This window comes from Perca flavescens, chromosome 21 (genome assembly GCF_004354835.1).
Source record: "Perca flavescens isolate YP-PL-M2 chromosome 21, PFLA_1.0, whole genome shotgun sequence".
Taxonomy (NCBI): domain Eukaryota; kingdom Metazoa; phylum Chordata; class Actinopteri; order Perciformes; family Percidae; genus Perca; species Perca flavescens.
The window spans coordinates 18463577-18487989 of record NC_041351.1 but is presented as its reverse complement, the minus strand read 5'-3'; the positions used below and the strand labels follow the sequence as shown (position 1 = coordinate 18487989).

General features: G+C 40.4%; 1 protein-coding gene across 1 annotated transcript in view; it reads right to left on the bottom strand.

The window, feature by feature from the left end:
- The window catches only part of LOC114547637 (cytohesin-3), a 32132-nt gene extending 15663 nt beyond the window's left edge, over positions 1-16469 (bottom strand). The window contains exons 1-5 of the mRNA XM_028566912.1: positions 16078-16469; positions 2499-2581; positions 1935-1999; positions 953-1019; positions 692-810 (exon numbers count right to left, since the gene is read on the bottom strand). Of these exons, the coding sequence (XP_028422713.1) occupies positions 692-810; positions 953-1019; positions 1935-1999; positions 2499-2581; positions 16078-16096 (353 nt within the window). The 5' untranslated portion in view covers positions 16097-16469. The remainder of the gene's footprint in view (positions 1-691; positions 811-952; positions 1020-1934; positions 2000-2498; positions 2582-16077) is intronic.
- Between the last annotated feature and the right edge of the window lie 7944 nt (positions 16470-24413).

Here is a 24413-nt window from a genome sequence, read left to right as displayed (position 1 = left end):
TGAGTGTTTAGAACAGCAAATGTAATGGCTGATAATAAATTTAAATGATTATGGGTTGAATCGTTGCTTTGTGCTTTATCAACTGAGGAGAATGAGGAGCCAAATTGACATGCAAGAACTAGCATGATAATTACTATAAAGTACCAACAGGAGTTTCTGTGTTAAAGTCAAAACATAGTTGAATTTAAATAACCCCTTTCCAAATTAGAAATTTTTAAATGAAAAACAGATGAATGATAAATCAAGCTCTGGTTTAGTGCCTAATAAATTTGGGACACTAAGCCTTTGATGTGCTCCCTCTTGCAGCTCCCTTTTCCTGCTTTTTGATTCAGTGTATTTTGTTCCTATACAGTATGTTTAACTATCTAATCTCACCCTCAGATAACACCATCCATCTCACTAGCTGCAGGACTTCCTTTCATCTTCATTATCCAGCAGTCTGGCCTGAGATGTGAGGAGCTGGATAGCTCTTTTTTTATTGCATGGGTGGACTATATGACAAGACAGCCACACTGACTCAAAGATTTATGTGTGTGTGTGTGTGTGTGTGTGGGGGGGGGGGGGTGTCAATCATGCTCTCCCTCATTAATCAATAAATCCAGCCTGTAATACCCATTTCTAATCACAGAGTGAGCATAAATCTGATATAAGGAGGACTTTCTCCTGCAGCCTGATAGATGCTCTGTCTCACCGCTCGCCCAAGTAGTCTCCGATGACAGTCTTGTTGAGGCCCTCGCCTTTGTAGAGGAACTGCGCGATGTCTTCGGGAGTGTGCTGGAGGAGGTCGTTCTCCAGCAGGAACTGGATTCCCTGGAAAGGAAAAGGAGACAAAGGGTTTGGCTTTTTTGTCTCAATTGAGGACGGATGATGGAAGTTGACACACCAGAAGAACATCATTCCCTTCAAGGATACAGAGACACTGGATGCTGTTACTGTACAGGACACACGGTACCTTCTTTGGATCCATGTTGAATTTCTTCCTGCCCATGGCGATCTGTTTGTTTCTCTGGGATGTTTTACTGCAAAACAAAACAATATAGAGATTTAATTAGGGTTAGTTATACTGTAAACAAGTACCTGAATGTCCAACACAACAACATACTTTATTTATAGTCACAACTGGGAATATTATTTACTGACACATCTGTTCTACCCATTATATGTCAATGCTTGTGCCTAAGAATAAACATGTGCACAGAGATACGTACGTTGACTGTTATTATTTGTTTTATACAGCTGTTGGTTAGACAACATACACTGTCTAGTCAATAAGTCAATATATGATCTATACAAACAACCAGGTTGATATGGCAACCTAATATTGCTACCATATAAAGTCAGATCCTTCCCAGCTATGTCAGCCTACACCTTTGTAATGCAACTGCCTTTGACATCTCTGAGCTAACATGCAAATCCCAAACTCAGCTAAGATAGAGGCAATGAGTCAACTAAGAGCAATTACTCTGGTGCTGGCTATTAACGACTGAAGGTCAAAAAAAGAAAAGAAAAGAGCGTTATTTAGGGCTGTATAGGTGGCAGAGGTCATGTTCTTTTTTTCCTAGGAGTTTTAGTGACTTGAGGAGCAGTTTGCATTCTACATATTATTGTCACTCATGGTTGTTTATTTAAAGGCTGGTAATATTTTTTAGTTCCATTATAAACATGTATTGCTGCCAGTGTCCAGAAGGCTTCTAGTTAAATGACTTTATAATGTACACCTGTACAATACAACAATGCTGCCTACATTCTACCTCTACGATGCTTATAAATATATAAAAATATAAAATATATAAAATTGTTCCGTTTTTGTCTCAATAAGTTGAATTTACATATTACACTGCGTGCTTGACAATACTTATTAAATACTCTGTTACTAATATATTACAGATGTAAACCCCATCTGCAGAAACAGCATTTCGTCTTTAGTTACTCACCTTTCCCCGACACACGTCAGCTGCTCGATCTCCGTCATGACCTCTGCTATCTCGAACTTCAACCTCTGAGGAAAAAAGAGTGAGACTTTAAGTTGAAACATGGGTAAAGTACAGTAGAGCTGGGATGATATGAGTTTGTCCTTATTCAATTCTTTCACGATACATGGGTGCCGATTCCATTTGTATTGAGATATTCATTTATTGCAATTCTAGATTGTGATTCGACAGTATTGAGTATTGCGATTTTCTTTTCCTTTTTTAACAAAAAAAAAAAGTTCAATAATTCACATATAGAGACAAGGTATCATGAGAAAGGACACAGCAGTGGAAAGGCATTACTTTTTGTGACGAAAGATGTAATGCAAGTCTATTTGCATTACGTACAGCATGCAAATAGACCTACAGCGCTGCAGTAGATAGGCAAAAACTATTAAAGGGTCAGAAATTACTAACTAACAAGTATACATAATATATTGCTCATGAACAGAGGCTTCAGCTACTAAGATTAATGTATGAAAATGTAACCTGTACATATTGTATATGCTCATATGTGCAAACGCACACCTCAATATCATCAAGCAGCTCTCTTTTCCTGCGTCGGATGTTTGACAGCTCATCCCTCTCCTCCAGGGACAGATCCTCAGGAACTGAAACACAAGATGGAGAAAACACAGCAGACCTTAAGCCTCATTTTGTACATACCTTGCATCACTATATACTGTACCCACTCAGCTCACCGCAGATGAGAACAAACAGAAATGAATCCAATCTATCCATCCATCTTCGTCCGCTTATCCGGACTTATCCAATCTAGCACCTACAAATTCTGGAGGCGTTCACACAACCAGAGTTGTAAAATCCTCCGCATCCTCTGCATGCTGTAAAGTGAAGGGGCTGCTGTTGCTTGATCAGCTGCAGCAACTCACATCAAGAACGTGCATGTTCATCTTAATTAACTAGAGAAAGAGAGGAGGCAAAGGGTCTTAATTATTCCACTTGAAAGTGTTTTGCCCCTTCTCTCCGTCTCCACTATGCTCAGGGGGAAATTCTATTAATAAAACCAATCCAGATTAAGTTTTCTTTCATTAAAAGTGAATTTGCTAATTTAACACTGATTCCCCGGCCGTGAGGGTTTCACAGCTCCAGGCGAAAAGAGGGTATTTCTGTTCAATGTTTCCTTCATCCTCTTCTTTACTGCGTATTTCCATCTCATTCTTGTTTTTCAATCTTTTATCCTACTCCTCTCTGTTTCACCCCTGAGTTTTAAGGTTGTACTGCTATAATTATTATGTGTCATATTTCTTTATCTCTTCATCTCTCCCTCTCCCAACTGGTTGCGTCAGATGGCAGCCCACCTAGAGTCGGGTTCTGTCCGACGTTTCTGTCTGTTAAAAATAAGTTTTTCTTCTCCGCTGTCGCAACGAACGCTTGTGTGTGTAATCTAGACCTACTCTATCTATAAAGGATCCAGAGATAACTTCTGTTATGATTTGGCACTATAAATAAAATTGAGATTGAATTGAAATTGGAAGTTGAAGTAATAGTTTGACATTTTGGGAATTGCCCCATTTAGCTTTCTTGCCGAGAGCTAGATGGGAAGATTGATACCACTCTTATGTCTGTCCAGTAAATAGAAGGCGGTGGTTAGCTTAGCTTAGCATAAGGACTGGAAATGGGGGAATAGCTAGCCTGGCTCTGCACCACTAAAGCGAATTAACTTGTTATATCTTGTTTGTTTGATTATATGATTATATTATGTTTGACATTTTCTTACGTTCAGAAAGACAAGCTAGCTGATTCTCCCTGCTTCCAGTCTTTATGCTAAGCTAATCTAACTGTCCGCTGACTGTAGCTTCATATTTAACATACAGACTTGAGAGTGGTATCAATCTTCTCATCTAACTCTTGGCAAGAAATAGAATTAGGGTTTTACCAAAATGTAAAACTATTCCTTTACACTTGCTGGGCTAATGAGAGCGTTACAATAAAATTTCAAAGTATTTGACATTTTGACAAACATTTTGATGCATTTTATCTCTATGTTTTGAAGGTTTTTGAAGGTGAAAAAAAGACAAAAAGTGATTGGCTTTTTGAGGAAACGCATCATTTAAAAAGGTCAACATTTACAGAGCTACAGACACAAACCACACTATATTTTGCAGAGCTGAAACTTCACCGAGCACCATCAGCAGCAGCATGCTAACACACTAAACTAAGATGGTGAACATGGTAAATATCACCTGCTAAACATCCGCATGTTAGCTTTATAATTATGAACATGTTAGCATACTGATGTTAGCATTTGGCTCAAAACACCTAAGAACAGCCGTCGATGCTAGTATGGCTATGGAACAACAAAAAGTCAAAAATACCTTGGTTCCTGCTTCTCAAATGTATAGCCTATATTTGTAAATATTAGTTTTCTTTGTCTTTTATAACAAAGATAATTAACTTACCACTACTTAATACATTTGGAATTTCTGCTAGGACAAAACAAGCAATATTATTATGTTAATTTGTGAGGGGCATTTCATATTTTTTTTCACATAGACCTATCCAGTCTATATTAATCAGCAGATGAATCAATAATGGATAAAAAAAAAAATCATTAGTTGCAGCCCTAATATCGGGATTCTTCTGTCTTTTTGAATATGTTGCTCAGAGTAAGTTGATGAGCAAGCAGCAGACAGCTCCATGTTTTCCACTGACCTGAGGACGTGCATTAGCTAATGGAGATATTTCCACCGGCTGCAACAATGTGCATGATTGCAATCTTGATTCATTACAAATCTAATAGAAAGCAGAGAATGCTTGCTTTAATAAACGCCTAATAACATTAATGGTACAGCATTGCCATTTTCCTCCAATCCAGGTCTCTCTACTGTATTATATACTGTAATTTATGTCTTTCAAACCACACATTTCCTAATAGAAAGGACTATAAAAACAGTGCTAAGGTCTCTGTTTTAGTGGATAATCTTGTTTAGTGTTGGGGGGGCTCTTCTACAGAGGTGGTCCACCAATTACATTATTAACACACCTCCCCCTGTGACCTTCTATATGACTCATTCAGGAAATGAGTTTAGTGTCTTCAACAAGCACAGAGGGTGTCGTGGGGCTGGCCGTTACCTCTGCATTGACTCAAACTAAACACAGCCACGCTTGAATGGTAATCTACTAAAATCCTTTATGGTGTGAGTCATTGCTTCATAGTAAACAGTAGACCTTAGGAGGGTCCAATTGTCCAGTAGTGGGGTATCTGTAGTTGGTGAGGAGCTGATATCAATTTGTGCGTGCAAAAAACTAGACTTTTTTTAACCTTTTCAATGAAATCTGCTATGTGGCAGTTCAGAAATCCACTGCATTGAGCGGCGGGTTGAGAGGGTCCAAAGGGTTTAAACTCCAACATGTGCACCACAGAACAAGAGGCTCTGGCAATTCCCCCCCTAAAAACAAAATCCCTCAAAATCTACTTTTAGGAGTAAATCCCCTGCTGCTCTTCACACCCAAAACTATCAACTGTCCCTGGCCACCCACTGATACCAGAGGCTTGGATGGCATTTAAACCTATGCACGAATGCTTTGGCAATCTCAAACCCCACACCAGTCCGCATCAACCTTGAGTTCTATAACTTTCACATTTATTTTGATCACATGTCAATATATGTTTAGGCCTTTTGTTAGAGTGGACAGACAGAAAGGGGGGAAAAATCTAATTCTAAAGCCTTTTGAAGTGATTCAGGGACTTAAAACCAGGGTTCATAGCAGTTTCGAGGTACTCTGAGCACATGGAGCTCAGAGTGAAAATCCCACGCTCACTTAACACTGGCTGCAGTCCCAGTTTTCACTGACTTGTGTAAGTGAGAGAGGATTTGTCCAGATCTACCGGCTTTAAAATAGCGACTTTAACGGCTGTAATGTCTTTTAAAGTGGATGAGCTCTAAAAATAAAAAAAAGAGATAGCCCTTTTACCCTGGCTGGCCCTGTAGCACTCTGTGACACATATGCAAGGAACCCACCACCCCCAATCCCTTTAACTGTAGGCGAAGGCATGCTCTGTATTAAAGCCTGGGTCATACATACAGACAGACACACACGTGCATAACACTGCACATGAGCACGCTGGCATTAATCCCCATGCTCGCCCTCCCCGCCGCTCTTTAAGTCTAATACGAGTCTGTTAGAGCGGAAGTGTCATGCATAACAGCATATGCACAGATGCTGCCGCCAAACCAGCCGCTGCCTGCCTTTAACCTACTTTGTGATGAAATGATGCGACGGTGTGTGTAGCAGCAGATAGTCAGGCGTAGCTGTCTGCAGAGGCACTTTGGCTCGGAGCCATAAAGCAGGAATGCTGGAACGTCAGCACAAAGGCCAACATGAGGAGGTGAAGGAGGTCATGATACAGACGGTGAAAGGTCATGTACACAGGAGTCAACTAGCATGTGCAACAAGCTACCATGTAGCAATACAAATAAGGTGAGACTGAAACTTCAGCGTTACCAAAACAAGAAAACTTTTACTAAAAAAAAAAAATTACTAAAGACTTTGATGAAACCTCAACGGCATGTCGCCTGGTTCACGTACTCCATATGTCTAGATAAAGATAGTACATTTTTAATAAACATTGTTACGTTGTTTTTTTAATACGTTTGTTTTAGTTGCCTTTAATGACCAGACAGAGCAGAACTTTGTAGAGATTTTAGATAGCAGTGATTACAGCTAAAACGTTGGAGAATTACATTAATAGAGCATTGGTGAATATCATGGATGTGGAAGAAACCATGCTGCCAAACATGCAAATTTACATGGGAGCTGTAGTTTGTTTAATAAAAGGTTGTTTAAATTTAAATGCTTAATTTAAGTGCTGTGATTTATGCTCATTTGATTTTGATTTTTTTATGTATTTCTGTGAAGAAAAGAAAAATCAGAGACTATAACCACTGTGTGTGGTATCTCTGTCGGTGAAATCAAGCATCACTACAGCGCACTGTGCTGTAGCCTGTTCAGCAATAATTCAGTTACTAACAGTCCTGGCCGTTGCGTGAGAAGAGAGATTTGGGGAGCTAATATGGCTTCTGGTTCTTAACTACATCTGGGGTCACGAGGAGAATCTGGGGCTTGGGGATCTGAATAGCCCTCGCCCTGATTGCTCTGGTTAATCTGCAGTTTTGGGGAGGGATCTCCTGCTGTGAGTGCATTTGTGCATGTGTGTTGTAGCATGGGAGGTGGTCTGCACACGATGTCCTCCTTATATCACACATCTGCTCAGCATCAGCACTATGTCAATATTTGATTCGATGAACACTGCCAGCAGAATCTGAGGGGGTTCCGCTGCCATATGCTGGCGGCCAAAGTAACCATAATCTGATGATTTGATCGGCCTGAGAGCGTATTAGATGGATGCTGTTTCTCCTGGCGTCCTGGCAGGATGAGGGGCTTTCACAGGCGGAGTGCAGTCCAAGTGGCTCCCAGTTCACTCCCTGCAACAGATCTCACATGATCAGCCAGGTTTTAGGCCGACTTTAAAGGGAAGCTGTAAAAGTTTAGTCTATAGAGTCTATGTTAATATATTTCACTTTTATTCTCGCACGGTACTAGGATATCTAAAATTCAACAAAATGTGGCTGAATACTGGTGTTACAGAGGTAAAGCCTCTTTATTACTTTGTACTATATGTGTTTCGTGTTAATAAGCATTAGTTAATTAGCATGCTAACACGCTAAACTAAGATGGTCAACATGGTAAACATACTTCATCATCAGTTAGCATTGTCCTTTATAAGCATGCTAGCCTGCTGGTTTTAGCATTTAGCTCAAAGCACCGTTGTGCCGCAGTAAAACCCATAGACAGTATATAGAATGGACCAACAGATCCCGTTGCTCTGGACGGAGACCAGTGAAGGATATTAGAAGCACTTTTCCGGTGAGCGCTGAGCGTTACTGCGCAGCCTCCAACTGAGGGACACGACGTAAATGTGACGTGAGCAGCCTGTCTGAAAGTTGGAAGTCTTCTGGTAGCTGTGCCAAGAGAAATCTCAATCATTCCCAATCTTGCAGAGACGGAGAGCGTAGGTATATGTAAGGAGATAACATGGGCACAGGCTAATTATTGCTAACTAAAATGCTAGTTAACTTTAGTAATTAAACTTAAACAGCTAATGTAAGTCAAAACGGTCTGCGAACTTCTCCTGTACTATACGGTAATTCCTCTACTATGCGACAGTAAGTTGCGTGGTTATGACACAATCATTAGCCTATTTTTATAAAAACGTCTACGAAGCTATAACGTGAGATACAAGGTAATGGAGCCTTTTATACGTTGTCGTGTTAGACATAAACAATGGACAAATAAAGTCTATAAACGCTTCAGATGTAAAGTTATTCGCTGTCAAAGCACTGCACTGTAAAGCGACTTTGAGTCCATGAAAAGCGCTATATAAATTCAATTTATTATTATTATTATTATTAAAGTGACGTCAAAATGAATGACAGTCAATGGGATGCTAGCGTCGGGTGATCGTTTGGTAGCATCAAAATGGCGCCATAGGAGGTTTCGAGTTCTGAAGTGAAGCTTACCCCATTGGTAAAACCTTAGATAACTGCCAAACTGTTTTAGCATTCCCTTGCTTTTATTATTGTAACATTCATGCTTTACAACCCTAACTTGGAAATAATCCTGGTCCAACAAAGGATGGAAGACATGGATGTGACAATACATTTTGAACAGGCAACATATATTTGAGGTATCATTTCCTGACACACACTGCTGTTGCTTCCTGTGGGTGTCAGTAGATTGACAGGAAGCAGAATGAATGTAACGCTTTATCTGACATGAACACGCTCACCACCATTATTGTGAAAGATATCTAGCTTGGGAGGCAATTTTTCAAAATCTGAATGGGTGCTTTTCATTCTGTACACAATGAACGAGAGGAAATACGTTTTGATATCTCTGATGATGCCGACGATGTGCAGGCAGCAGCAGGGACAGGGACCCCAAGGATTGTCACGGACTTTAAAACCTTCCAGTGTGCAGCAGCTCTGTTGGCCAGGACATGCAGCTCTGGAGGTTCAGGATGTTCCTGTGATGGTTGTGCGCCTGCCTGCAAAAACACTGACTTTGGCGGACAACCCTTATCCCATTCACAATGACACCAGAGCTACCTTTGACAGTAACAACAGAAACCACCCACAAAGTTTAGATAATTGCTCTCTCTTGGTGTTGGCTCTAAGTTCACTACAGTTCCTTATAGAAGGATCATGTTAAATATCAACCTGCTGGATCAAAGACAGCTCTGTCCTCACCGCGTCTATTTGAAGTGGAACAGGAGGGAAAATATACTTAATCATGAAAAGAAAGTGCAGGAAAGGAAATGAAAGAGTGCCAGGACATGTTATTAAGGTAAGAATGAGCTGGGCGTTAGTGTGGTTCTCCTTTACTATTGAGCCGCAGAAGCCAAGAAACACCCATCTACCCTCCAGCCTCTGTCTCTGAACACCCCTCCCTCAACCTGTCTTTATGGTCAGCTGGACCCTGTTTTCTCTTAAACCTCCTTCCACTGACATTAGGTGTGGATTACACATCTCTGCTGCCCTTAATGTCTGTCTGTGTTCCTCCACGACTCCTGCTCATTTAATTTGCCTTTCCTTTTGTCTCCCATCTGCTCTCTGTCTCGCGCTTGAAGAGCCCATCTTGACAGCTCCGAGCAATAACTTCAGGCAAAGCGTACCTCTATTCACAACAGCATAAATGTTGCCTTACAATGTCTTGCATCCCCCACACACACACTCACACACACACACTACCATGGTGATGGGAACATGTCGGGAAGACTCCCCACTCTCTCCCCTAATCAGGTCCATATGTAGTCTTCTCTCTCAACACTTAAGTGGTACAGTTTGTTACAAGCTCGGGCTCAATCCCTGCCCATCCCGCGCCAGCACAGTCTGTGTTTGTGCATTTGTCTTGTTGCATGTGGTATACTAGTTTACATTTTAATCTTCTAATGTTGCACCACAAAACCCCTAATCTTGGCAGTCAAAATTAATTTCTGTTCTTTCCAAATCTCCCCTTAAGCCTTTAAACAACACAGCCAGCCTGTCGGGTCAACCAACGAGATTGTAAAGAGTAAATTTTAGCACATTGTTTTGGCATCTCTGTCAACACACAAAAAAGACACGTTTTTGCGTAAAACATGGCAGACATTTATTTCAGGTTACTGGGGTGTTGCAGGAAATTTGGAAGTGGTGATTTCAATCCATATTTTTATACCCAAAGGGGGAATTCTTTCTGCAGCCAGGTGAATAAAACAGATGTGAAGCATGAAAGACTTCACATAAAAGCAAAAGGCTTGTATAAAATGTTGTATAGCTTATTTATCATTGGTGGTATTTATCCTTGTCAATTATTTGACAGTTTGGGAAATTCTCTTATTTGCTTTCTTGCCAAAAGTTGGATGAGAAGATCAATACCACTCTCATGTCTATACGGTAATAAAGATACCAGCAGCTCCGGTAGACTTAGTTTAGCACAAAGACTGGAAATGGGGAAACTTCTCTGTCAAAAGGGTAACAAAATCCTCGCCAGTAATAGTCCGTCACATACCTAACCACCTATAAATCACCCAACATGTCGTTTTTACACCTCAGTTTTTGTATGATTGAACAAACATGACATAAAGTGTTAATAAACAAGCATTAGCTAGCATTTTGGACGGAGCCAGGCTAGCTGTTTCTCCCATTTCCAGCCTTTATGCTAAGCTAAGCTAGCAGTCACTTAGCTTCACGTTTAGCACATAAGCATGAAAGTTATCTTCTTGTCTAAGTGTCGACAAGAAAGCTATTTCTTTAACTACTGACGTAAACAGATTTTTGGTTTAACTAGCCAACTAACATTTTCATATCTATTACCTTACTGTATTGGTTAATATTGGAGGGAAAATACTCGTTAATGTAAATACAAAATCACCAAAACATGCTACTACATCCCTATTTGTAGCTTAATTTGTTAATATGGAAGGAAAGAGTTTAATTCAAGTTTTTGTGATGCTTTTATCTTTCAATATTGAAAAGATTAATTTTAGGCTGCAACTAATTATGGCTTTAATGTATCTACTTTTATTTTTTTTCTTGATTAATCTAATGCCAAAAGTAGTGAAAAATGCCCATCACAAGTTCCCAGAACACAGGGTGACATATTTTGTCAGATCAACAGTCCAAAACCCGAAGACATTTAGTTGACTATGATAGAAAACAAACCATAAAATATTCACATTTGAGAGGCTGGAACTAGTGACTAGTGAAATAGTTGCAGATTATTTTTATGTTGATCAATTTCAATCGTTTCAGCTCTATTGCATTTTACCTATAAGGAGATTCCACATTTTAACACTGCAGAGCATCTCCAGGGAGACGTTAGGTAGATGAAACATCCAGATGCAGAGAGGAACAGATGTTCTGCTCCTGTCAAGCCATTCAGCACCAACCGCTTACAATAAGCCAGCCAGCCTTGGGTAAAGTAAAGCTAGAGAGCAGCCGCAGCTCGCCCCGAGTGACGGTCTGATGTCCTCCCACACACTCTACCCTACAGCCACAACAAAGACCATACCTAATCACACCAACTTCCCTTATTACCAGTTAATCCCCCTCAGAACTACAGCACTAGGTGCCAACAATTTCACATACAGTATGTTGATTCAGGTTTTGCAAAAAGCCACCGTAGCTTGGGTTTCATGCCTTCTGGGGTGAATGTGATATGAAATAATTATATAAACTCAGATGTCTGTTAAGTTTGAGAAGATGATCACAAAAACTACAGAGAAGAAAGGCAGGTTTTTTTCTAAGGGAAATATTTCTAAATCAGAAAGCCGAGACTGCACACAGACACTGCCATGTGTGCACCACTAAAAAAGGCCCCTACAGACAAAACAGTAAGTGCTGCAGTCAGATATGATTTGTTATTTCAACTGACACATTCAGTCCATAGAAGAATTGAAGGAAAGGCCTTTTCCTATTCGACTTTTCCCACGGTCAGATAGACCGAATAGTGCTGATTGACAAAGCGGGGTTATCACGACACTCGCACAGGAAATTTGGTCAAGGAAACCCCATTAGCAAACATTTCAGCATGTTTTGTGGCGTCTCTACCCACAAACACACAAGACATGAGCATTTTGAAAAGGTAAATTCTATTCATTTTAGCAGCGTTTTAAATTCCCCAAACTCCCAAAACAGCCGTTAACTCAGCCCATATTTATCCCTTGACTGCGGCATCACAAAGCTGCAATAAAGAAAAGAAAACACAAGAAAGCCAAGTGTTAAAATTCAAGGCCTCTATCCAGACGTTCAGTGGGCCACTTTCTGGCCAATTTCTGCTCCTGTGTTCTTTCCACTTCTCCATCCAGCTATAGTAATCAAAACACTTAGGATTTTAAGGCCATTTTGAAGCCAGGCCCTCTCTGCACTGTGGTATGTACAGAAGAGCCAACTCTGATTAGCGAGCGCAGTAAACATGTACTAATGAATGCCATGCTACAGCTGAGTCTTGCAAATAATGCAGGGGCACCGTTTATATTCATTCATTCATTCATTCATTCAGTGTATAGATAAGTTTAACGGACAAGTATGGACCATATGTGCAGGTTGGTCTCCCCTTGCTCCAAATCACCATTATTCTACCAATGATGTCCCTTAAAGGTTTTCAATTGGTCTACAAAAGGCCTTTGGTGAAGGTCAGAAACTCTGCCATCCCTTCCTCAGTTTGGGGTCCAGGCTGGGCGACTGGGTAATCAGTAAACTGATTCTCTATGGTATCATGAACCACATAGGTTTTCTGGCAGAAAGTTCCTCTCTCTCTCTCTCTCTCTTTATCCGGATATCTAACGGGGTAGCGCACGCTAGCGCTGATTGGACATAAAATCAACTAAATTCAAAGCTAGCTCTCCATACATGAGAACGTAATCCCTAATGCACAAACATAAGGGTAATGTGCACAGTTGTTGGCATGCAAAAAAAAATAAATAAAAAAAAAAGCACCTCTGAGCTACAAAGCACAGATTGTCATTGGATGGATTCACAACCACTGAGAAATGGCTTTGACATGAAAAGTTGTATTCACAGTTTTATGATTTTTGTAGGGATGTCCGATCCAACTACTAAATGTGATACAACTTATTTTTCACAAGCTACTGAACTCCAAATACTGGAGGCCCTGCCTTGCAGCCGGGGAATGACTGTAACAGCACTGTAGCGGAACATTCTACCTATATAGAGCATAGTTGTGACATCACAACTGTACCTAAGTCCTGACAGGTCGTGTAAAGGTATAGTTTCTGAATACGGACTGTGTGCATTTCTCTGTAGATTGATCGTTTTGATACTTTCAAAGTATTTATATAGCACCTTGACCTGCTTTATAATGAAAAAGGCATGGCCAGCACACTTTTTACAACATGGGACCTTTAAAGCTGTAGTGAGTAGTTTCTGTTGCCCCCATGAGGATTTCTAAGTAATGACAACAAAACTGTTGACGCATCCACATGATACAAGCCTTACGTGACCGCGCACCGCCCCCACGCCCCCTTCACACAGTTGCTTGTAGCCAAGGAGGACACGGAGGATTAAAAAAACATGATGGACTCTTCAGAAGAGGTAATTATCTTTACTCGAGTTTCAGCGCGGGAAAGTCACCAGACGCCACAATCTTCTGAACACAGCCATACTGAGAAATCCAGAGAGAGTTGTGTGGAGCTGATAGTCTTAATTAGCTTTGTATCAACTCATTGGGAAACGGCTTGAATGTAATGGACGTTCATTAATGTCCAAAAGTTACGAACTAAAGCTTTAAGTTATCATAGTAAGTTTATATATGCCGTTGTATTACTCACTGAATTAAGTGGCGACAGCTCTTGATGAAGGTGTAACTTTGACTTCAGCTGCTGAAAGTGACTGGTGGAGACAAACTTAGTGTTAAGTGCTCGTGCTTTGATACCAGCATATCAATGTGTGCACATGAACAATGTTAAGTGATGCGGGCAAGAGAGCGAGAGGCAGCGAGGGTATCAGTGAGCGAACGAGAGCTCTTCTTTACTTTAACATTTATGGTAAGTTATTTCAATAGCTCTCCCACACATTGCACGGTGCTGTACATAATCTCTCGGGACTTGTGTTGTATGTTTCCAGTTTGATCACAGACAGCGTGCCCCTGCGCCCTCTGACATCCTGTCACATGATTTCAGTGACTGGGATCTCTTTGACTGGCCTCATGTATGGCGGGTGGAACATGTGTTCAACTCATTTTGTTAGGGGACATTTATGGTCCATGACATGATTTAAACCACAAAGAGGATACAGGTGAAATCTAACACTGTGATTTGAGAATAATATTACTTCAACATCAACAAGCCTCTGAAACAACATTTAGACAATGGTGACATACTAAAACCTCTCCCCTGAAACACATACAAAATAAAGGAGATATTATTTGTGCAAAGTTGACTTCTTCTAGGCAGAGTAAAGCTAATGAAGTGTCAAAAATATGAAGGGATCTTCCCCCCTGGTATGTAATATGCTCAATTAGTTTCATGGTAATTTGCCCAATAGATATTTCTTGTGTACAATTAATGCCAAAAGTTGGCACTAAAGGAAACATTAGGGGGTCACCAAAATCCCTGGGACTCATCCTCTGTCAATATACACAGACAGCAGTATAATGAAAATGTATTTAATAATATAAGGACATGAAGAGTATGATTATATAAAAAACAGGAATAGCAATGCCTAGGAGCAGGCTCTGTTACTACACATAACCCCTGTACGCACAAGTATAAATTAAGATCAGTGAAATAGGTCAAATTGGGTCATCGTCACTTGCACTCACATTCAGGGCAAAGCATCTTGGTTTAGGTACATTCAGACTGTTCAGACATGAATTATGTGGGAACGAAAAGTGGAAGTCCAGATGCGTGTCTCTCCCTGGTCATGCTAATCTCTCACAGTTTAACTGACAACCTGTTATCTGACCATAGCCATTTATTTACACTACACTGCCTTGAAGGCCTTCAGCCCACAAGGCGGTTTGTATTATCTGCTCAGAAGCATACTGCATGTGTGTTTCAGCACACATATCAAACAAATAACTGATAGGGGACTCCGAGCTGCAGCCACCATGCGGACAGTAATCCTGGTTAGACATGCGGCTGCACGGGTTCAATTCACTCAGCTTCATCACAACATCACACAGTCAGCTCTGATGCACCACATATACTCACTCCAACCACTTTCTCCTGGTTGAGTTGATTAACCTCCCAGGACTGTTTTCATATTCACTATTGGGTAAATAAAGCCAAATGTGACTTAATTATACTTAACCTATACCTTAGCTTCTATATGCAACTCAATAATTGGATTCCCTTATTGTGTTATTGTCCTTAAAGGCACTTCCTCTCTCAATGTTCACTGGTAAGTGCATTTAAAGGGATTTTTGCTACATCTGTAATCTTCCATATCATCGCAAATGCTATTAATTTTGCACAATTTGCAACTTTTTTTATCCACCTAATCATACTTTATAGGGGGTTAATCTCTTGTGGTATCACTATATAGCCTAATTTAAATATAGGAACATAATTTTTTTTATATAGATTTTGTTTATGTGTTTGTAGGACGTAGATCCTGCTAGGTCTATCCGATCCTCCATATGGAAGGCTGCCAGTCAGATATCTCATCAATTTCCACCAGTTTAGAGGCTTCAGACGGCACAACGAGATAGTGAGATCAACTACAAAGCCTTACAGCAAGACATCAAACAGATGGGAAAGGTGCAGGCATGATACAATCGCTGTGTTTTTGGAGGGGGTTACCATGGCTTCAACGTTTCTACGCAGGTTTCTGTGCAGGAGACTCCTTCTCACTGTCTTTATGAGAAATGCTCGTTTAATGTTTGAAATCATGACAACCGACTTGGAAAAAAGAAATCCTGGTTCTACCTCCATCTCCGCACATCCGTGTCTCCTGACTCTCTCTCTCTCACACACACACACACACACACACACACACACACACACATCCATGCCGTCCATCCATCCCTGCACACGAGCTGAAGAGAGGAAACCAATCTAGGGACAGAACAAAAACAGCCTTACCGTGATTGTCTTCATCCATATTGACTGTAGCTGTGGCAGGACAGTCCGGCGGGAAGGTGTATCCGGCTGAAACCTCGCGGAAAAATGTATTTCGAGTGTTTTTCGACGGGATCCTTCTATGCTTTCCCCGCTGACAGACAGTCGAAGCCGGGTGTGTTGACACACAGATGAAGAGGAGTGGACTGCTGAGAAGATATGTCAGCGGCGAAATTAATATAGAAAGAGAGAGAGAGAGATAAATAAGCCGCAGTACGGGTGTAAATTAAAGGGAAGTCCTTAATTGTTGAAGGGATATTATTTCAGAGATGTAAAACAGCGGCGGCGCTTCTCCCTCTCTGCTCCATCCTCAGCTGCTCCGTCTGCATTCACACTGCGACCACGGCGACGTCATCAAGCCCCGCCCCTGCTAATAACACCCCCACACTACACACACACACACACACACACACACACACACACACTCACACACACACACACACACACACTAAAGTTAAATTCCATATATTCAATTTAAAAATACTGTAACCTGCCTATAAATGCTGACATAATTGTAGAATAAATAGAAAAGTAAAAGTAGCCAAGCAATATCAAACTTTTATTAAAGCTGCAACTATTTTTTTTTTTTATTAATGAATGTCCATTACAATCAAGCCATTGCCAAATGAGTTTATACAAAGCTAATTAAGCCTATCAGCTCCACACAACTCTCTGTGTATTTCAGTATGGCTATATTTACAAAATGGTGTAGTCCAGCAACCACTTGCAGATGCATTTCCCGTTGAGAAAGGACAAGAGCAGCGTTCAGCTTTGGAGACGTAGAGGACATAGACATTACAAGATAATAACCTCCTCTGAAGAGTCCATCATGTTTTGTTTTTTCAGTCCTCCATGTCCTACTTCATTTGACGGTTTAAACTCGTGGAGGAGAGGTGGGGGTGGTGCGCGATCACTAAAGACTTGGTCATGTGGATGCGCCGACAGTGTTGCTGTCATTACTTAGAACTCCTCATGGGGGCGGCAGAAACTACGCACTATAGCTTGAAGTCAAAATGTAAAAGTATTAGCAGCAAAAAGTAGCCTACTTAAAGTACTCACTAGAGACCATGTTGCATGAGATTACACCAGCCGCAACGCCAAATTAGACCAGGGGCGTAAAGTGGGTGAGCCACTGGCCCCTTCCCTTCTTCCAACCCCGCTACTTCTGGCAACCTTGCCCAGACCACATCCATCTTCAAACTTCAGAGAGGCAAAACCAAGTCAAGAAGTAGATCCATCTGCAGTTTACAGCCTCTCTACAAAACATTTAGTTACTCTTTAAGGTCAAAGGACAGGCTCCTTGAGTTCAGCCAGGGGTTAAACTCCTTAATCAATAATGTTAAGGTAAACTGAGAAGAACAGGAAACATGTCAGGGATCCCTTTGGTTTGATTGCAGATCAGATTTAACAGTTTGACCTCTTAAAGTTTCTTAGTTCTTTACATTGTGTTACACTGAAGTAGTTGTAATTTCATGATTTGCTTCATTTATGATCCAAACATTCTGTGGACTGCTTCAAAGAGCCTTCCTAAAAGCATCTCTTAAAAAAAAAACTATGCTTGTCTGATTCTGATTTCATACCATTGCTCCACTTTCTATATTAGTGATGCAGGCATGAGGACACCTTTGAAGGCCAAAGAAAAAAACTGCTTGTATACTTCCTGTCTGTCCCTGCCCATGTGAGCTCATGCCTCACTAGCTGAGGCTTTTCCAGGAAAGATCCCAGCCACACCAGCAGTGATGTACTGCAGGGACGAATATGAAGGCAGGACCCAGCATGTGGTCCAGAGTTCAGGAAGGGAGTTGTGCTGAGGACCCATTGTGCAGCACTACAGGCAGACAATGGAAGAAAGTAACAGAAAGGGAAGTGATGTGATCGGCCTGTCCTCCTCTACCCTTACTATGTTATGAAATCTGATCTGACCTGTGTCTTTTCACTACCAGTGGTGAAATCTAGTCAAGTCAGGTCAAGTCAACTTTATTGTTAATTCTGCTGTATGTGCCAGATAATACAGAGCAATTGAAAATATGCTTTTCTCCGACCCACGGTGCAATAAGGACACGCACGACAAGTACAATACAAAAAATAAGAAATATATACAAATGAAGCTAAAAAAAAAGATAAGTAATATATAAAATTAAAAAAGATAAGTAATATTTAATAAATTCTAAATAGTGCAAATGTTTTTTTACTATGCATTGTAATGCTACTTGATAGTTCCACTCCACAACAATTCACAGGGAAATATTGTACTTTTTACTCCACTGAGTACAATTTGAAAAAAACTTTATCCAGTTAATTTAGAGCACAATATGCTAAATAAAAATTATAAAGAAGTTTAAACTATAAATCCTTCCTTCCATCCTAGGACCTTTCTTAGTTGATATTATACTTAATTGGTGCACATTTTCAAGTTAATCAATTTAGAAATCTGGGGTCCTCCTGGGTATATTTTGCCCACTTGGTAATCCAGCTTTCAGTGTTTTTGTAAAAAAAAAAAAAAATTCTAACATCTCGACCATAATAATGTTAGCAGAACATACATTAAAGGGTTGAACTTGAAATGTATTAATTTCTATATATATTTTTATTTTATGTGTCCTGTTTCTGTCTATTCAATTGAGAAGTTTTGATTTCTGTTTGGCAAGTTGTACACGCACACAGAGAAGAGATAGCATCACTACTCATCCAACTTTTTTCACTTTTTAGAGCACAGTATTCATTCGTTGGTTTGAATGACATCTTTTGACTCATTTATTCATTCAATGTTAGTGCAAGCTGCCAATTGTAACATGTACATAATAAGCTAGAAGTCTGATCGTTGCTGTAAAATTATACAGTGAGAGTTTGTTGGATTTTTCTTTTGTTAATGCAAAGCTTGAGCTGTTATGCAACAAGTATGAGAACTGGTACACTCCTTCCACGCTTACTTTCCCTTCAGTGGTACAAAGCTCAGTGCGCTTCCTCTCCTGCTTGAGCAGCACAGCCCCTCTGACATAACTGATGCGCAAATCCATTGTTTTACACACCAGGAATGACCTCAGTGTTACTGGAATGAGTAAAGTACAAACAGACTAAAATGAACACACATTTCAAATCAGTGCAAATTGGTTTATGATACAGTATAAAACACGTACAACTCATAAAGTAGGACTGTTATTAGAGCTATCTTGCTTGATTGTCTTGTTGTTGATGCTATACTGTATTCTAATTTTTCTATGCTTTGTTCTCATGTTTATGCTTATATTTTTTTATATTTTGCATATCAATGTAAAGCAGTTTGAGTTTACGAGTAATGAAAGGTGCTTTATAAATAAATGCCAAATGGACGTCTTTGATTAAAACGAGAGAAGAGTGGGCATGATTTAATCACCTTGAAGTATTGATTACTTCAGCCTCAAGAAGAGCACAAGTCTTATGATCTGATCATGTTACGGATACAAAAGCTGCTCTATCCAGGGTCATAAAGATGACTTTACTTTCAAGCATTTCCTTGAAAATGTCCCTGGATTAATGTTCTATTCCAAAAACTATCCTCTCTTTCCTAAAATAGAAAATTAATGGTCACCCACCCCCCCCACCCCCCCCCCCCCAAAAAAAGCTTCAGGCATAAACAAATACTGATTCCTCATTGTTGGTTGTTATTACTTTCATTTGTGGCATGTTCCCATGAATTCCTCCTCACACCCCCTCAAAGGCCTGCCTGCAGCCAGGAATAAAGTAGGTTTCATGTTTACTGAAAAACTGCATGATTGGACACATGACATTTTCATCACCATCTCTCTTTTCCTCCTATATTTATGCCGGGTATCTCGCTGAAATGCGCACAAAAAGTAAAGTGTGAGGGAAGTAAAGGCCGTCAGTTTCGGGAATAATCCGGTGTTAAGAGCAGATGTCCGAAGCAGCACAGGAAGTTTCCATTTCCAGTTCCAGTGGAACCATAAAAGGGTGGAGTCCAGCAAGAGCTCTTCATGCTACAATTTAATTAGTTTCCTCTAATCAATGAAACACTAGAGTTAATCATGTATCTGATGTTCACATAGCACACAGTGTTTAGTGGGATTAGGAACATTTGGAAATAAATCATTTGTCTTTCAAATGGACCAAGACATATTTCAGCAAATATAATAAGAGCAGAATTTGCAAGAGTCAGCCTCTGCTTGGCTCATCCTCTTTGATTAATTTCTGACCCATAAACTTGGCCTCAGTGTGACATCCTTTTTTGCCCGCATTAGTTATATTTATCCCCCCCATCCCCATTTACAAGCCAGCAAAAAAAAGAAGAATAAAAAAAGACTTTGGATGGATGCACTCCAAAATTTCCCTGGAAGCTGGTTCCTACAAGGCAGCACATGTCAGCCATATTAAAACATCTCATGTGCAGAGTCGGGGAGTGCATGGACGGACCTCGAGCCCTGGTGAGTGGTCATGGATGACCGTGTGCATGTGCTGCAGTCTGATTACAGCTGGGCACAAATACACATTATGTATGCATGCATGTGAGAACTATAGGGTTAGGCTGTCAGTTGGCAGATATGTCTTTGTTGAGAAAAACCAAGCGGATAAGTGGGTGAAGATATGGTTTTACTCATTTATGCAGAGACTTTCTGCACAGAAACCTGATTCAGTTTGCCATGCCTTATCACAGTTTTATATTGTTTAAAGGGGTTGTATTTGATATTCAGAACAGTAATATAGCAGCAAACAAATATTTGCTATGTAAAGACATAGTGGAGTAATGGCATTCTGAGCAGAGGATGAAGTCACACCGGCGCGCATGTGAGTCAGGTGGCCGCAAAAAAACGTAGATATTTGGAAATGGTCTGTGAGAGTCATGTGGAAGCAATCTCAGCCTGTCTTTTCCCCCCAGTATTTTCAGTACAGCCCCCTTAAGAATAAGAGACAATTATGATGTATTTGGAACTATTTTGTTTTTGGAGGGGTATGTTTATGATTCCCCTGCAAGTCACCAAATGTAGACATTATATTAAATCATTGTTAGATTGTCAGTTGCCTCCATAGATCAGAATGCAGTGCAGCCACAAGACGTGTAAAGTATGCAAAGACTCACTTCATCTTTCATGCTAGCAGCTAAATGCTAACGGCAACACACTCACATGCTCAAAATGACAGTTTTTAAGATGCTGATGTTCAGCGTGTTAGCATGCTTACATTTGCTAATCGGCACACAAAAGTAGAGCTGAGGCTAATGGGAATATCCAAAGTATTGGTAAAGACTTTATCTTCACTGGCGAAAAACATTTTGCTGTTATTATCACACTTAACATTATACCCCACAGCAAGAGCACGCAACAAGCTCTATTCTCTGGAGGTTGTCAACAGGGTTTCTGGGAAGTATGGGAGACCACAAACGTTGAGGGAAAGTAGGTGCACCAAAAAAGTGAATTTCAATTCATCAACACTGGATTGTCAAAGAACAAAAACAACCATTTATTCCACAGAGAGACGAATACAGTGGAAGGTTTCTGCACAGTACCTATTCACTCAGTGTGGCTTTTTTCCCCCCTGTCCTCTAAATAGGCGCTTCCAAAATTTCGTGCCCTGAACTTTCATCACACTCATGAAGGAAGTGACCCTGAGGAACTGGATTCATCCAGTGCATCTCTTGGCTGCAGTTGTTTGGCGGCAACGTTGTAAGCAAGTAGCCTGCTTTATGACCCATACCGTTATAATGAGGTAGATGTTGAGCTGCACTTCAGAGCTTCAGAGCTGCAGTATTAGAGTCTGATTTATTTTGATTGAGACACGCTGATTATTTAATGTCTACTCAGCCCTCCGCTGTCTGTTTGGTAAGTAGTGGAATACATAGACATCTTCAAGTTAAACCAATAAAATAACATGCTGCATTTAGCAATTAGGCTGAGTCAGCTCCACTAGATTTATCACCACTCGTGTGTCACTAAGGAGAGTCTACCACCAGTAATGATGGTGTTCAAATTCAGGGTTCCTTTGGAAATATAATGGTTATTGTTGTTGGTAACAAATACTGAAAGCTGGGACTCCAGAGGATAGTTCATTTGTGTTTTTGTGCCAGATGAGTTTCTGAGGAATTCCTCAATCCTGTGAAAACCATCTGCAGCAGTCCCACACACATTCCTGCTAATGCAAACACACAAGTAATGTCACACACTTCCTTTCTCACAATGGTGGAGAGAGCGAAGCAGGCCATGTCTGTAAAGAACGGAAGAGAAACTGGAGACACACACACACACACACACACGCACACACAGAAAATAAGAGGGAGGACAAAGGAAACACGTGGGACATCTTTCCAACTGGGAGCATGTCTCACCTCACAGCTCTGATAGATCTGATTAAATCTGATTGCAGAAGTGACCCATGGCTGATTGTCATCAGAAAAAAGAATAGCTTTGTGAATAGATGGGACTGGACACAAGTAATCACACAGAAGTCCTCTTTTTTTCACCTGATGACTAAAGCTCTGTGTATGCTGCATGTCACTGCTCATGCAGAGCGAGGACTCCTTCAAAAGTTTATTTTTAGAAAGCTTTAACATCTGCCGCCACTGGCTAATAAACAAGCTGCACATAGCTGCCTGGAATCAATCTGAAGCAAACTATAGCTGGATTCCAGTTCCATAAAATGTATTTCAGACCGATGCATTTGCTCAGCCTCCCTGAAAGCAGAACAGTAACTATTCTCATAGAAATATGAAGCAATTTTTTCTCAATTCAAGTCCATTCTTCTCTAGTTTGTCAGTTGGCATCTGCTAGCAGCTAGATGCTTGCAGCAACATGTTAATGTTTGCATCAATCCGTTTGATAGAAAACAACTGCTTCATATTTCTGTCAGAATAGGTAGGCCTTCTGTAAATTTGGACGCATATCAATTAATGTACGCAGTATCTGTGAACAGTGTGAACTAATCACATTAAGTCATAGTGACTTGATACTTTGTTAATGGTGGGCGTGGGCAACAGGGATTCATCATACATCCTGCATTAAATTGTTATGAGGCATGCATTAGTTAAACATTAAATGTATGATTTGCACCCTTATTAAAGTCTTACCAATTTAGCCACTAAAGACTATTTTTGTACATTTATGAGCGTATATGTGTATAAGTGGGTGAGTTTGAAAAGCCTTCATGGGTGGCAAAATGTTTTCCTTCTGTGCATCTGTGACATTATCAAAAAACAGTCATGAAACTCTATTATCAGATTTGCAGTGCCCTTATCAGACTCGGCTCCACAGATAAATTCTCTGAAAATCCTTCAGATGTCACAGTTCGAGATGCTGAATGATTCATAGCGACTCTAGTTATATATAGGTTCTTATAACTGCAGCATTACACTGATCATCATCATAGCAGCATAAATGCCAAAGCCTCTGGTTCAGCCATCTGCTTTATTCGCTTAGTTGAGCTGAAATGATGAAATCCAGAGAATAACTTGTAGATACTCTCATCCTTTAGCTTTCACTTCTGCACATTATGCATCAGGCATCCCGTGGACTCGGTCATGAGTGCTACCATTACAGAACCCATTCTGGCATTTAAGTGTTGATTGCCTGCAGACAGTCACTCTGACTCCTATGCAAATGAGAGCACCATGACAGGGGTCATTAAATCTTGGTGATTATTTAGAGCGCTAATGGTGGAACATAATGATCCGATAAAATGACTCTTCCAACTGCAGTTTGAAGGGAGATGCATGTAGAAGGAGAGCTGAGTGTGAGAGTGCACAATAAAAAGCCTCACCAACAAAGTTCTCTTCAACTGACCTGTTGTTGATACCTCTGATGTGAAGCTCTTTTACAAACCCTTGTTCCAAAGCCAGGCACTGGTAAAAAAAAAAAAAAAAAAAAAAAAAAAAAAAAAGCTAAATTAATGAATCAGTCAGTAGAACGGCCTGAAAATAATGACAAATGCCAAACAGCAGCCGTTTGTTGCATGTCATTCCCCCCTCTCTTTCCCCTTTTGTGTCTTCAGCTTTCCTGTCAATAAAATGCCCCCAAAAAATTATCTTAATCAACAAAAATAAAGCAGCAGTTTGTTGGACAAATACAGTAGATGGATTTGCTGCTAATTTGGATGCAACCAGTCTAATATGAGCAAAATTTTTTGAAAAACCTGGTGTTTGTTAAACTCATTCAAGATATACTAAATTCTAAATTATGTTTTTTCTTTTCTGGAGATGTATGAATACTGCTTCAAAGCAGCTTTCCCCTTTAATGTCTTTTCTCAGTTTGACATCCTGATGTCGCACAGTGTGACCACACTGACTCCCTGGTGTACCGGTGACAGGCCTGTTTATCCTC